The 12,500-nt window shown below is 50.4% G+C and overlaps 2 protein-coding genes across 3 annotated transcripts in view; one reads left to right on the forward strand and one right to left on the reverse strand.

The window, feature by feature from the left end:
• The first annotated feature begins 2,940 nt into the window (after nt 1-2,940).
• On the forward strand, nt 2,941-9,282 carry adrm1 (ADRM1 26S proteasome ubiquitin receptor). 2 transcript variants are annotated; one of them, XM_084445268.1, is made up of 10 exons: nt 2,941-3,066; nt 3,495-3,733; nt 3,965-4,081; nt 5,185-5,308; nt 5,533-5,619; nt 5,855-5,936; nt 6,160-6,434; nt 6,632-6,789; nt 8,308-8,410; nt 8,685-9,281. In XM_084445268.1, the coding sequence occupies exons 2-10, from the start codon at nt 3,524-3,526 to the stop codon at nt 8,786-8,788; spliced, it is 1,260 nt and encodes a 419-aa protein (XP_084301394.1). In that variant the 5' UTR covers nt 2,941-3,066; nt 3,495-3,523; the 3' UTR covers nt 8,789-9,281. The 2 variants fall into 2 exon arrangements, with proteins under 2 accessions (XP_084301394.1, XP_084301395.1); XM_084445269.1 differs by having other exon boundaries at nt 2,986-3,066; nt 3,499-3,733; nt 8,685-9,282.
• Nucleotides 9,283-10,918: 1,636 nt separating this feature from the next.
• The window catches only part of lama5 (laminin, alpha 5), a gene marked incomplete at both ends in the record, with an annotated part of 94,869 nt that continues 93,287 nt past the window's right edge, over nt 10,919-12,500 (reverse strand). The window contains 2 exons of the mRNA XM_084446200.1: nt 10,919-11,067; nt 11,172-11,291. Coding sequence (XP_084302326.1) covers nt 10,919-11,067; nt 11,172-11,291 — 269 coding nt within the window. The remainder of the gene's footprint in view (nt 11,068-11,171; nt 11,292-12,500) is intronic.

Consider the following 12,500-nt stretch of genomic DNA (forward strand, 5'->3'; position numbering starts at 1 on the left):
ACATTGAACATCTGTCTGTCTGTGCTGAGCTTGCCACACCACTGCCTCTCACTCTCTCACCTCTTCTCAACCTCTCTCTCTCTCGATGCGTTCTTCAACCTCTCTCTCTCTCTCTCAATCTCTCTCGATCTCTTTTTCAACCTCTCACTCTCTCTTGATCCCTTCTTCAACCTCTCTCTCCTGAAGCCGTATCACATGGAAGGAGACAATGTTCTTTCTGTCATGAACAGTTTATCAAGGGTCAGGATAACGAAATGTAGGCTACGGCTAGTTGTTGGACACGCATTCAGAGCTCATGTCATTAGCCTTGGTATTCTATAAGATTGCATTGGTAGCAGCCAAAATATGAGACAGCGTCCAGAGCTGCAGCAGACAGGCTACAAGGCCAGCTGAGAACTGTGATAGTCTGGCCTAGAGAGTGTGTGAATGGGTTTCCCTTTCCAGCCTATCACGTTACACACAAACCCGACATGATCCCTCCAGGAAAATCAATGAGTGGTAATATGACCCCACAGCTACTACCGCTGTGTAAATACAGCTGGTAGACCTGTAGTGTACATAGACAGACGTCACAATGCACACACGTGCGCACACACACTTCTCGCACTCACTCACTCTGACATAGACACACACTGCTTCTTCTGCTCTATCTCAGCACAGGGGGGCACCAAGACAGAGAAAGTGGCGCATGCAGTTCATTAGCTAATGGTCAAACGGGATGCTTACAGTGCAGTGTACTGCTCTGGTGATCAAGGTTCTATGTTAATTGGCTAAATCTACTTGGGTCCTCTCCAAATGAGCCAGTCATCAGTATCAGGCATTGAGAAGTAAGGGAACTTGCAGAGGAGACAAGAGTGAGAAGGATTGAGGGCTGAGTGAGTGAGTCAGATGATGAGTCAGGGTTTGAGGTGATCAGGCAAATAGGGAGAGACAGGGAGGGGGTAGGGGAGTCCAGGCTACAGAGAGAGAGGGGGAGGGGGGGGGGTTGCAGGCGAGTGTGACTGAGGCTGTTGACACCTTCCTGTTGAAAATACTCTTACTGTACATGAACTGGAAAAGTCACTAGACAGCTACACAATCTTTAACAAAATCATCAAAAGCCCTCTCCACAATAACATAACCAAGTTCCTCGCACCCTAATCAGAGCTACAGTGGATAGTCAGGCTTCTGATCTAGCCAAACAGAGGAAATGTATTAGACCTTAAGCCTACTTCCTGTCAAAGCAGGCCATGTACACAGATCCTGAACCAACCTGGATCAGTGATGATAATTCATCCTGACGATGATGATGACAGGGAACCTCTGTCTAAGATTATAGGCAGTCAACAAGAAATACGACAGATATCAGTCTATTAGGTAGATAGATAGATAGCTATAACCGTTATCTACTAAAGCAATTTGAGTGTGCACCTTGCCTGTGTGATAGGGGGGAGAGGGGGGGTGCTAGATAAGCTCATTAATAAATTGCAGGCCTAACTGGCTGCCACCTATTGTGGAATTACACTGTATGATGGCCTAACACACATGCACACACGTATGTAAGATAGGGAGATAACGTTAACACGACTACAGAGAATGGTCTCTATCACATTACCCCCATCACCGGTTGGACAGCAAATCCACATTTAACCCTCTACTCAAAATGAGCAGGCTCTGGTCTAACGTTAGCAGTCAATGGTGCCTGACTAAAAACACGTCTGGGAAGTTATTAAGCACTATTACTTCAAAACAAGAGACGGTAGACAGGACACTGTTGAAAAGATAGCGGATATATTTCTACTGCTAGCTCTGACGTTAGCTATCGTATCAAGGAACACTGCGTTGGTTTAGCTAGCGAGCCTAATGGTGCATTCGTTTATAACTGGGAGGTGCAAATTGCGACTTGCTACTATGATTAAATAAAACACCGCATGAACTCGCACTTCCTCGTCACATATTCGGATATGTTTCTCAGCCCCCAGTTGCCGGCTGATGTCAATATCATATCATCATCGTATCATTCGCTATAGCTCGAATGCACACAGGTCGGAGGTGGGTATTTTGCCACCTCCGACCACAAACGAACGCACCATAACTACTGCACCGCCGCTAGCTAACGTTACTGGGGTGAATAGTGGCTTGAATTAGCTCCTACCCGTGGCTAGCTCTAATCCAAGGACAGCCTGGTGCTTTGGGGGAAGCTAGGCTAGCTGCATGGGGACGCACTAACGGTACCCGTTAACCAAATGTCTGCTGGCGGACGCACTTCTTACCGCTGACTTGGGCGCAATGACCTGCAGTCGAAATATGTCCTGTATCGATACTGCTCCCAATCAAATGTTCGTTTGTTTAATGTTTATCTGGCCACTATCATTCAAAAAGCAAGCTAGCCAACGGTAGGGGTGTAGCTCGCTAGCTAAAGCCGGAGGAAGCGACTAGGGACGGAGCTGTCAGTCGGTAGTCGCGAGACAACATTCCCAAATCTCGCTCCCGATTCGGGGTGACGGGGTGAGGGTGACGTGCGCGTTCCCGCTGCTGACGCAAATAGAACGTTCCCAAATCTCGCTCCCGAGGGGTGACGGGGTGAGGGTGACGTGCGCGTTCCCGGTGCTGACGCAAATAGAACGTTCCCAAATCTCGCTCCCGATTCGGGGTGACGGGGTGAGGATGACGTGCGCGTTCCCGCTGCTGACGCAAATATAACGTTCCCAAATCTCGCTCCCGATTCGGGGGCTATGTTCGGAATCGCTCCCTATTCACTATATAGTGCACTATATAGGGCGTCAGCCATTTTGTTTGTAGTGTCCGAATACTCCTTAAACCATTCCCTAGGTAGTTCACTACATAGTGAACCCTATATAGGGAATAGGGAGTGAGAGAACGAGGGAGCGATTCCGAACACAGCCGGGGTGACGGGGTGAGGATGACGTGCGCGTTCCCGCTGCTGACGCAAATAGAACGTTCCGGTAGGTGGCGCAGTGACCGAAGAAAGACGAACGGACAAAACAACTGTAGGCAAAAACGAAGGAGGCTCTTCAAGGAAGGAAGCAAACAGAACTGAGAACTTTGTCATTCCCTAAACTTCAGGTAGTTCAATAATAACAAGAGAAAAGTGGGATTTTATAACGTAGCTTCCATGCAGGTTGAGAATGTGGATATTGGGATATGTGGTTTTCCAGCTCGGGTGACCTCAGCTGCTTGCTTGATAGGCTCGAGTGGTTTAGCGAAGTCATGGGCTAGCATTAGCTAGCATGCTAACATCAGCTCTCGGCCACCGTCATCAGCTACGTTAGCATCACGAGTAGCCTACAACACTATAATGCAGCTAACCAGCGAGCTAGCATTATGCTATCTGAACTGTCGTGTGCTTTTGCTGAACATCAACCAGGTTGATTATGGTAACAGCCGGCTAGCTAGCTAGCTAGCAACAGTAGCTTTGTGATTGTGAAACTGCATTTGAGCTATGCTAGCTAACAATCCACCCCTTGTTGCTTAAACTGCCTCCCTCTCTCCAGCCAGCCAGCGTAAAGAGAGAAATCCCAGGATGTCGTCAGGTGCGCTCTTTCCCAGTCTGGTCTCTGGCTCCCGGGGCACCTCCAGTAAGTACCTAGTGGAGTTCCGGGCCGGTAAGATGACCCTAAAAGGCAGCACGGTGACCCCGGACAAGCGCAAGGGCACGGTGTACATCCAGCAGACGGATGACTCCCTGATTCACTTCTGCTGGAAGGACAGGACAACGGGGAACGTAGATGATGTGAGTGGATGGCTTCAGTGGATCCTGTGAAACTGACAATGTGTTCAGCATGTTATCCAACTATTGCTTCTAATGTAAATAAGCAGCCCTGTAAGTCATCATACTGTATAGGATGTCTTGATTTTGTCATTCATCTTGACCCTCTCCCATACATATCCCCGAGCAACAATGCCTCCGCTAACATGACCTGTGTTGTCTGATGAATGGACCCTTCTCTGTTAACGTCTCCAGGACCTGATCATCTTCCCTGATGACTGTGAGTTCAAGAGGGTGAGCCAGTGCACCACAGGACGCGTCTACGTGCTCAAGTTCAAAGCTGGATCCAAGAGACTGTTCTTCTGGATGCAGGTGAGGGAGAGAGGGAGGGGAGGGAGGGAGGGGAGGGAGGGGAGGGAGGGAGGGGAGGGAAGAGAGGGAGCGAGGGAAGAGAGGGAGGGAAGAGAGGGAGCGAGGGAAGAGAGGGAGGGAAGAGAGGGAGGGGGAGAGGGAGGGAAGAGAGGGAGGGGGAGAGGGAGGGAAGAAAGGGAGGGGGAGGGAAGAGAGGGAGGGGGGAGGGAAGAGAACAATGAGATGTGATGGAAGAGTGCTTGGGGAGGGAGGGCGGGATGATGAGAATGATGGATAGAGTGAGAAGAGAGGGAGGGGGAGAGGGAGGGAGGGGAGAGGGGGGGAGGGAGGGGGGGGGAGGGAAGAGAGGGAGGGGGGGGGAGGGAGGGGGGGGGAGGGAAGAGAACAATGATATGTGATGGAAGAGTGCTCTGGGAGGGAGGGCGGGATGATGAGAATGATGGATAGAGTGAGAAGAATCAGGTGGATAAAGACAATGATGGAATGAGACGTTTAAAGGAGGGTGAGAGTGAACCCATTTTGGACTTGCAGGTTAGAAACTGGGTCAGACTGTAGGATCGAGCACATGCAGATTAGAAACGGCATCAGGCTGTAGCCTTCATCACAGTACTGGACAAGGTTATAATAAATGGAAATAATATTTTGTTTTTATTAGTTTCAGTATTAGTTTTAGTTTTAGTTTTTTTTTCTTCTGCGCAAGCCTGGTGAGACCATCCTGATCTTGTGAGCTCACATTGTTTCACTCCGTGTGAAATAAACCATCTGGCACACGTCAGGTTACTCCTGCGCAGGGGCACAGCTAAAAACATGGAGGATAGATTTCATATCCACCCAAAATGTATGAAATGAAAAAGACTAAAACTAAGGACATTTTCTGATTTTTGTTTATTTTAGTTAGTTTTGTAAACACACAATACAGTTTTAGTTAGTTATCGTTTTTTTGTAAAGCCTAGATTTTGTTTTTATTTCAGTTAACTAAAATGTTTTTCCACACCTAGTTATCATTTTTTAGTTAGTTGTCGTTAAGTATAATAACCTTGGTACTGGACCACATTTCCACATCAGTGCTTATCGTTCGCCACCTCTTCCTCCTGCGTGACCAGGAGCCCAAGACGGACAAGGACGAGGAGTACTGCCGCAAGGTGAACGAGTACCTGAACAACCCCCCCATGCCCGGGGCCCTGGGGAGCGGGGGCAGCGGGAGCCACGAGCTGTCTGCCCTGGGAGGTGAGGTAGAGGCTAGCCTGGCTGGTGCTCATAGCACCACCCTCCCAACGCCATGTTCCTCACACCAGAAAACACACATACACACACACACACATTCACACACTCGCCATCCCACAGTTCCACACTTAAAGGCAATTGGCGTCAATAACAACAACAACAAGCTCAGACCTACAGCTGTCACTGTATAGCGTGCTTACTACCATTTTATTTTATGTTTTCCTCAGGTGAAGGTGGCCTGCAAAGCCTCCTGGGTAACATGAGTCATAACCAGCTCATGCAGCTCATTGGGCCAACAGGACTGGGTGGACTTGGTAAGTGACCAATTGGCATTTAGCTCTGAGAGCATTGATTGATTGGACATGCAGACATGAGGCTCCGCCCCAAAAAAACAGTACCACATATTTCATCCATGCTGATAGAATTCAGATGGTGAGAGAAAATGCTATATAATCATATAATCGTGTGTGTGTGTGTGCGTGTGTGTGCGTGTGTGCGTGTGTGTGTGTGCGTGTGTGCGTGTGTGTGCGTGTGTGTGCGTGTGTCTAGGGGGTCTAGGGGCCCTGGCAGGTCCAGGCTTGGCCAGTCTTCTAGGCAGTGGAGGTCCAGCCACCAGCAGCTCTTCCTCCAGGTAAACCTTCAACTACTCCGCCAACGTCACTCAGTCAGAGCAGGGCGTCCTCAGGGGGACACCAGACAAGGGGACACCAGACGGGACACATCGAACAGCCTGACCGCAGCTGGTCGGAAGGACCTAGAGAAGCTCCGTCGAGTGCTTCCGTTCCCCGCGACAGAATCCGTCTGCGGCTCAAGTAATAAATCTTTTCTCTACTTCTCCCTCCCCGTACGTCCAGCTCTCGCAGCCAATCGGCCGCCGTCACCCCCTCCTCGGGCTCCGGGACGACCAGGATAAGCTCCACCCCGGCGCCCACCACCCCCGTGACCCCCGCCGCCCCCTCGGCCGCCTCTCCCACGGTGACCCCCACCACCCCGGCGGCCGCCCCGACCCCCCTGGTCCCGGCCGCCGTGGGCAGCCCCACCCAGCCCATCCAGCTCAGCGACCTGCAGAGCATCCTGGCCACCATGAACGTGCCCGCCATGGCCGTGGCGGGACAGGGCGGCGAGGGGGGTGAGTTTGGGCGGCGGGGGGGGGGGGGGCGGGCGGATACACCTCTAGAATGTTTTCTGGCTCACACACTCACAATCAGATATTTACAATCAGATATTTACACAGCCATGGTCATCAATCAAGGATTTATTGTGTGTGTGTGTGTGTGTGTGTGTGTGTGTTTGTGTGTGTGTGTGTGTGTAACCCTCTTCTCCTAGTGGACCTGGCCAGTGTGCTGACCCCAGAGGTCATGGCTCCTATCCTGGCCAACTCTGAGGTCCAGCAGAGGCTCCTGCCCTACCTGCCCTCTGGAGAGTCCCTCCCTCAGAGCGCCGACGAGATCCAGAACACACTCACCTCCCCACAGTTCCAACAGGTAGGACACACACACACACACACACACACACACACACACACACACACACACACACTCACCTCCCCACAGTTCCAACAGGTAGGACACACACACACACACACACTCACCTCCCCACAGTTCCAACAGGTAGCACACACACACACACACACACACTCACCTCCCCACAGTTCCAACAGGTAGGACACACACACACACACACACTCACCTCCCCACAGTTCCAACAGGTAGCACACACACACACACACACACACACCTCCCTCCCCGCAGTTCCAACAGGTAGGACACACACACACTCACCTCCCCACAGTTCCAACAGGTAGGACACACACACACACACACACACCTCCCCGCAGTTCCAACAGGTAGGGGACACACACACTCACCTCCCCACAGTTCCAACAGGTAGGACACACACACACACACACTCACCTCCCCACAGTTCCAACAGGTAGGGGACACACACACTCACCTCCCCACAGTTCCAACAGGTAGGACACACACACACACACACTCACCTCCCCACAGTTCCAACAGGTAGGACACACACACTCTCACACACACACACACACACACACACACACACACACACACACACACACACTCACCTTCCCGCAGTTCCAACAGGTAGGACACACACACACACACACACCTCCACTCAGTTTCAACAGGTAGGACACACACATACACACCTCCACTTAGTTTCAGCAGGTAGGACACGCACACACAACTCCGCGCAGTTCCAACAGGTAGGAGACGCGCGTACACACACACACGCATACCGACTTCCCCACAGTTCCAACAGGTAGGACACACTCACGCACACTCACCTCCATGCATATTAAACAGGAAGGACACACACACACACACACACACAGACTCCTCCCTTCAGCTCCATCAAGACCAGCGCGCAGCCATTCCCAACACCAGGGAGTGATAACGACACGTAGACCCGAGCCTGTACGGTCTAGATCTGCGCTGCGGTAACCCTCCCTTCTCACGTCTCTCTCCCTCCCTTCTCACGTCTCTCTCCCTCCCTTCTCACGTCTCTCTCCCTCCCTTCTCACGTCTCTCTCCCTCCCTTCTCACGTCTCTCTCCCTCCCTTCTCACGTCTCTCTCCCTCCCTTCTCACGTCTCTCTCCCTCCCTTCTCACGTCTCTCTCCCTCCCTTCTCACGTCTCTCTCCCTCCCTTCTCACGTCTCTCTCCCTCCCTTCTCACGTCTCTCTCCCTCCCTTCTCACGTCTCTCTCCCTCCCTTCTCACGTCTCTCTCCCTCCCTTCTCACGTCTCTCTCCCTCCCTTCTCACGTCTCTCTCCCTCCCTTCTCACGTCTCTCTCCCTCCCTTCTCACGTCTCTCTCCCTCCCTTCTCACGTCTCTCTCCCTCCCTTCTCACGTCTCTCTCCCTCCCTTCTCACGTCTCTCTCCCTCCCTTCTCACCTCTCTCTCCCTCCCTTCTCACCTCTCTCTCCCTCCCTTCTCACGTCTCTCTCTCTCCCTTCTCACGTCTCTCTCCCCAGGCGATGAGCATGTTCAGCAGTGCCCTGGCCTCTGGTCAGCTGGGGCCGCTCATGAACCAGTTCGGTCTGCCCACCGAGGCCGTGGACGCAGCCAACAAGGGAGGTGAGAATCGGAGGACTGCGCCGAGCACAGTTTGTTTACAATTTGTGCAACACACCGTTCAGACAAGGTCATACAGCCAACCAGTCAAGATTATTTGACGGATCTACAACGGCGTCTGCAGCCTTGCAAAATTCAGTAGGCGCAGGACAGGTCTGCGACGGCCAAATCGTGTCCGATTGCCGCCATTTATGTGTAAGACCTGTCGTACGACAATTATGAAGCGGAAATATGCCTACCTATCTAACCCTGGTTGTGTGTGTTGTGTGTGTGTCAGACGTGGAGGCCTTTGCCAAAGCCATGGAGGAGAGTGACGCCAAGGAGGACGGAGGAGACGGCAAAGACAAGAAGGACGATGACGAGGATATGAGTCTGGATTAGTAATCCACACGATATGAGTCTGGATTAGTTATCCACACGTCTAATATCTGCCTTTAATGTCCTGCCTCCTGTTTCTATGGTTTCGCTGGTTTCTACGGCATCGACTGACATCAGAGAGAGAGAGAGTGTGTTAACCAATTAAATGTTTTGCATTCTGTGACGTGTCTTAAAATCTTGGCAACCAATAAAAATGGCTTTGAACAGCAGCGCTGCTTTGACCGCTCGACTCCACAAAGATGAAATGATCACCATGACAACACCCGTTTGTATCAAAGAAAGCTTTATTTAAAAATACATTTCACAACAACTATACTTCTTAAGGGGGAGTTCATCTTATCTTTTCTGTGTGAGATACACCGTCCACTTTTATATGTTTTGGAGTTTTAAACCCTCACGTAATATATAATCCATACAATTCCCATAATACCAAATATATAAAATGTGCAATTCTCTAATGCCTATGGTGTGGATCATGTGAGTGTGTGTGCTGGAGGTAGGCCTATGAGTGTCTAGTGGAGTTGGACTGGATAGCAGAGAGCTGAATTCACATAGAGGTTTAAGGTGGATATTGTCCCTTTATCACATTTACTTCCATTTATAAGATTTCGAACACATCTGTGATTATAAGCGATTCACTTAAACCTAGAATACTCCCTCCTTTTATTGCCTAAAATCTGCACACAAATATCTCTTAGCCATATTTAACCGGGTTGAAATGTTCAGTAGGAGAGAAGTGCAGTGTTTGGAGTTGATCTCACCAACGCTATGCTGAGGCCTAACCCAACACAACGCTATGCTGAGGCCTAACCCAACGCTATGCTGAGGCCTAACCCAACGCTATGCTGAGGCCTAACCCAACGCTATGCTGAGGCCTAACCCAACGCTATGCTATGCTGAGGCCTAACCCAACGCTAATGTCAACATGGAAAATCTCTTGCATGCTTAGCCTGCGTGTGACATCAGTCCAGAGGGGTGTGGAACGCTGCTAAGACTTGATGGCTCATCTTTATGTTCAGATCTCAGCCAAAATAAAAAATATACCTTTGTAAAATAAAAAATAAATACATTTTTAAATTAACTACAATATGTCACCCACCACCAGTGATTGTATCATAGATTTAGATTTTGCCGGTGTGTTTTGTCATTGTATTGGTTGGAGACGTGAGGGGGGGGGTAGTGAGGATGAAGCCAGGGAGATCCATGGTTAGGGGTGTGTGGCCTGTCGTAGGGGGCGTGGCCTGGTGTAGGGGGTGTGGCCTGGTGTAGGGGGCGTGAAGGTCAGAGTGTAAGAGTCGGACGAGGACATGGTTTAAGGGCTGAGGCCTAGTTTGGGGTGTACGGGCAAGGCTGGAGTGGTTCAGGAAGGGGGCTGGTGAAGGTTTAGAGAGGGGTAGGTATAGGTTTGGGCGGTTTAGAGAGGGGTAGGTATAGGTTTGGGTGGTTTAGAGAGGGGTAGGTATAGGTTTGGGCGGTTTAGAGAGGGGTAGGTATAGGTTTGGGCGGTTTAGAGAGGGGTAGGTATAGGTTTGGGCGGTTTAGAGAGGGGTAGGTATAGGTTTGGGCGGTTTAGAGAGGGGTAGGTATAGGTTTGGGCTTGGGGTATAGTGGGGGTACAGTCAGGGGAGGTATAGTCAGGGTATAATCGTGGTACAGTCAGGGTATAGTTGGGGTTTAATTGGGGTACAATCAGGGTATAGTCTAGGTATGGTCAGGCAACAGTCAGGGTATAGTCTGGGTATCGTCTGGGAATAGTCAAGGTATATCCAGGGTACAGTCAGGGTATAGTCAGGGTATAGTCAGGGTGTAGTCTGGGTACAGTCAGGGTATAGTCAGGGTATAGTCAGGGTACAGTCAGGGTGTAGTCTGGTATAGTCGGGGTGTAGTCTGGGTACAGTCAGGGTATAGTCAGGGTATAGTCTGGTATAGTCGGGGTGTAGTCTGGGTATAGTCAGGGTGTAGTCTGGGTACAGTCAGGGTATAATCAGGGTATAATCAGGGTATAGTCAGGGTATAGTCTGGTATAGTCAGGGTATAGTCTGGTACAGTCAGGGTATAGTCTGGTATAGTCAGGGTATAGTCAGGGTATAGTCTGGTATAGTCTGGCATAGTCAGGGTACAGTCAGGGTGTATCTACATGGTGGGGCAGCCATGTGTAGCTACAGCTCCGTGGACAGCCAAGGGCTTGGAGAGCACGGCAGGTATGTGGTTGAGGACTGCCCTGCGGATACAGCCGTGGAAGGATGGGAGGGCTGCAGGGAGACCAGGCACCACCACGCCATCTGGTGGAGGGAGGGGGTAAGACATGAGATACGAGTTAGCAGCTGAATAAACCAAATGAATGCATGCAGATTAGTGTGTGTGTGTGAGTGGAGGAGGGTCTTACCAGGTACCCCTCCCAGGTAAACGGTAGCCTTGCCCCCGGAGGTGCGTGTCTGTCTGGGTCCCACGGTGTGCTCGCTGGACGCATCCACACGCAGCTGGAGCACGTTACTGTTCTTCACAACTACACCACAGAACACAACGTGAGACAGTCAGTCACAATCAGCGTCAACAAACCCACTACAGAACACAACGTGAGACAGTCAGTCACAATCAGCGTCAACAACCGCACCACAGAACACAACGTGAGACAGTCAGTCACAATCACCGTCAACAAACCCACCACAGAACACAACGTGAGAGACTGTCAGTCACAATCACCGTCAACAAACCCACTACAGAACACAACGTGAGACAGTCAGTCACAATCACCGTCAACAAACCCACTACAGAACACAACGTGAGAGACTGTCAGTCGCAATCACCGTCAACAAACCCACCACAGAACACAACGTGAGAGACTGTCAGTCGCAATCACCGTCAACAAACCCATCACAGAACACAACGTGAGACAGTCAGTCACAATCACCGTCAACAAACCCACCACAGAACACAACGTGAGACAGTCAGTCACAATCGCCTTCAACAAACGCACCACAGAACACAACGTTCAAGAGATTGAAGTTTAACGTGTTAAGTCTAAAAAAAAAGTCAATCACAATCGCCTTCAACAGGCAGGAACCGTTTGTGTTCTACTGTACATAGAACCGATCAGACCTGAGGAGAACTTCAGTCCTAACTAAGAACAGCCTCCAGACGTCTAGGGATGGTTTCCCAGGGATAGAAAACACATTTAAACTGAGGTTCTCAATGAAAAGGCTTCTTTCTGGGCGGTAGCTCAATGGGCTGGGGCGCTTACCATGTAAAGGCTAGTCCTTTCTGCAGCGGCGTGGGTTTGAATCCGGCCCACGCCCCTTTGCTGCATGTCTTCCTCACTCTCTCTCTCTCTCTCTCTCTCTCTCTCTCCCACCTTTCCTGTCTGTCACCTACACTGTCCTATCGTAATAAAGCAGAAATGTGTGAATGAAATTCAAGTCTCACCAAAGTGTTTTGTTTTCCTACTTGACTATTGTTCTAACTTTGTAGTTCGTTCTCATAGATCAGTCTGTTAAAACTACAAATTCTTCCTGTGTGACATCACTTCCCTGTCCTCTTCATCCTGAAACTATGTCACTTCCTTTTTCACGTTATAACCTATCGACCTCGTCCCCATCTGACTCACTCGAGCCCGGATTCACTTCCTGTGTTCGAGTCCGACTTGCAAATCGTAACATAGAATAAAACTATTGTCTTTGTTTGAAACCAGCTTGACCGACCACTCAGCGTGTTCTCT

The sequence above is a fragment of the Borostomias antarcticus genome (genome assembly GCF_949987555.1).
Source record: "Borostomias antarcticus genome assembly, chromosome: 11".
Lineage (NCBI taxonomy): Eukaryota > Metazoa > Chordata > Actinopteri > Stomiiformes > Stomiidae > Borostomias > Borostomias antarcticus.

What these genes read in the sequence shown, in the direction of transcription:
- adrm1 (XM_084445268.1), top strand. Translation starts at nt 3,524, where the DNA reads ATGTCGTCAGGTGCGCTCTTTCCCAGTCTGGTCTCTGGCTCCCGGGGC. An exon ending in CGAGCTGTCTGCCCTGGGAG is followed by an intron (nt 5,309 to 5,532) that starts GTGAGGTAGAGG and finishes TGTTTTCCTCAG; the next exon opens with GTGAAGGTGGCCTGCAAAGC. An exon ending in ACCAGCAGCTCTTCCTCCAG is followed by an intron (nt 5,937 to 6,159) that starts GTAAACCTTCAA and finishes CCGTACGTCCAG; the next exon opens with CTCTCGCAGCCAATCGGCCG.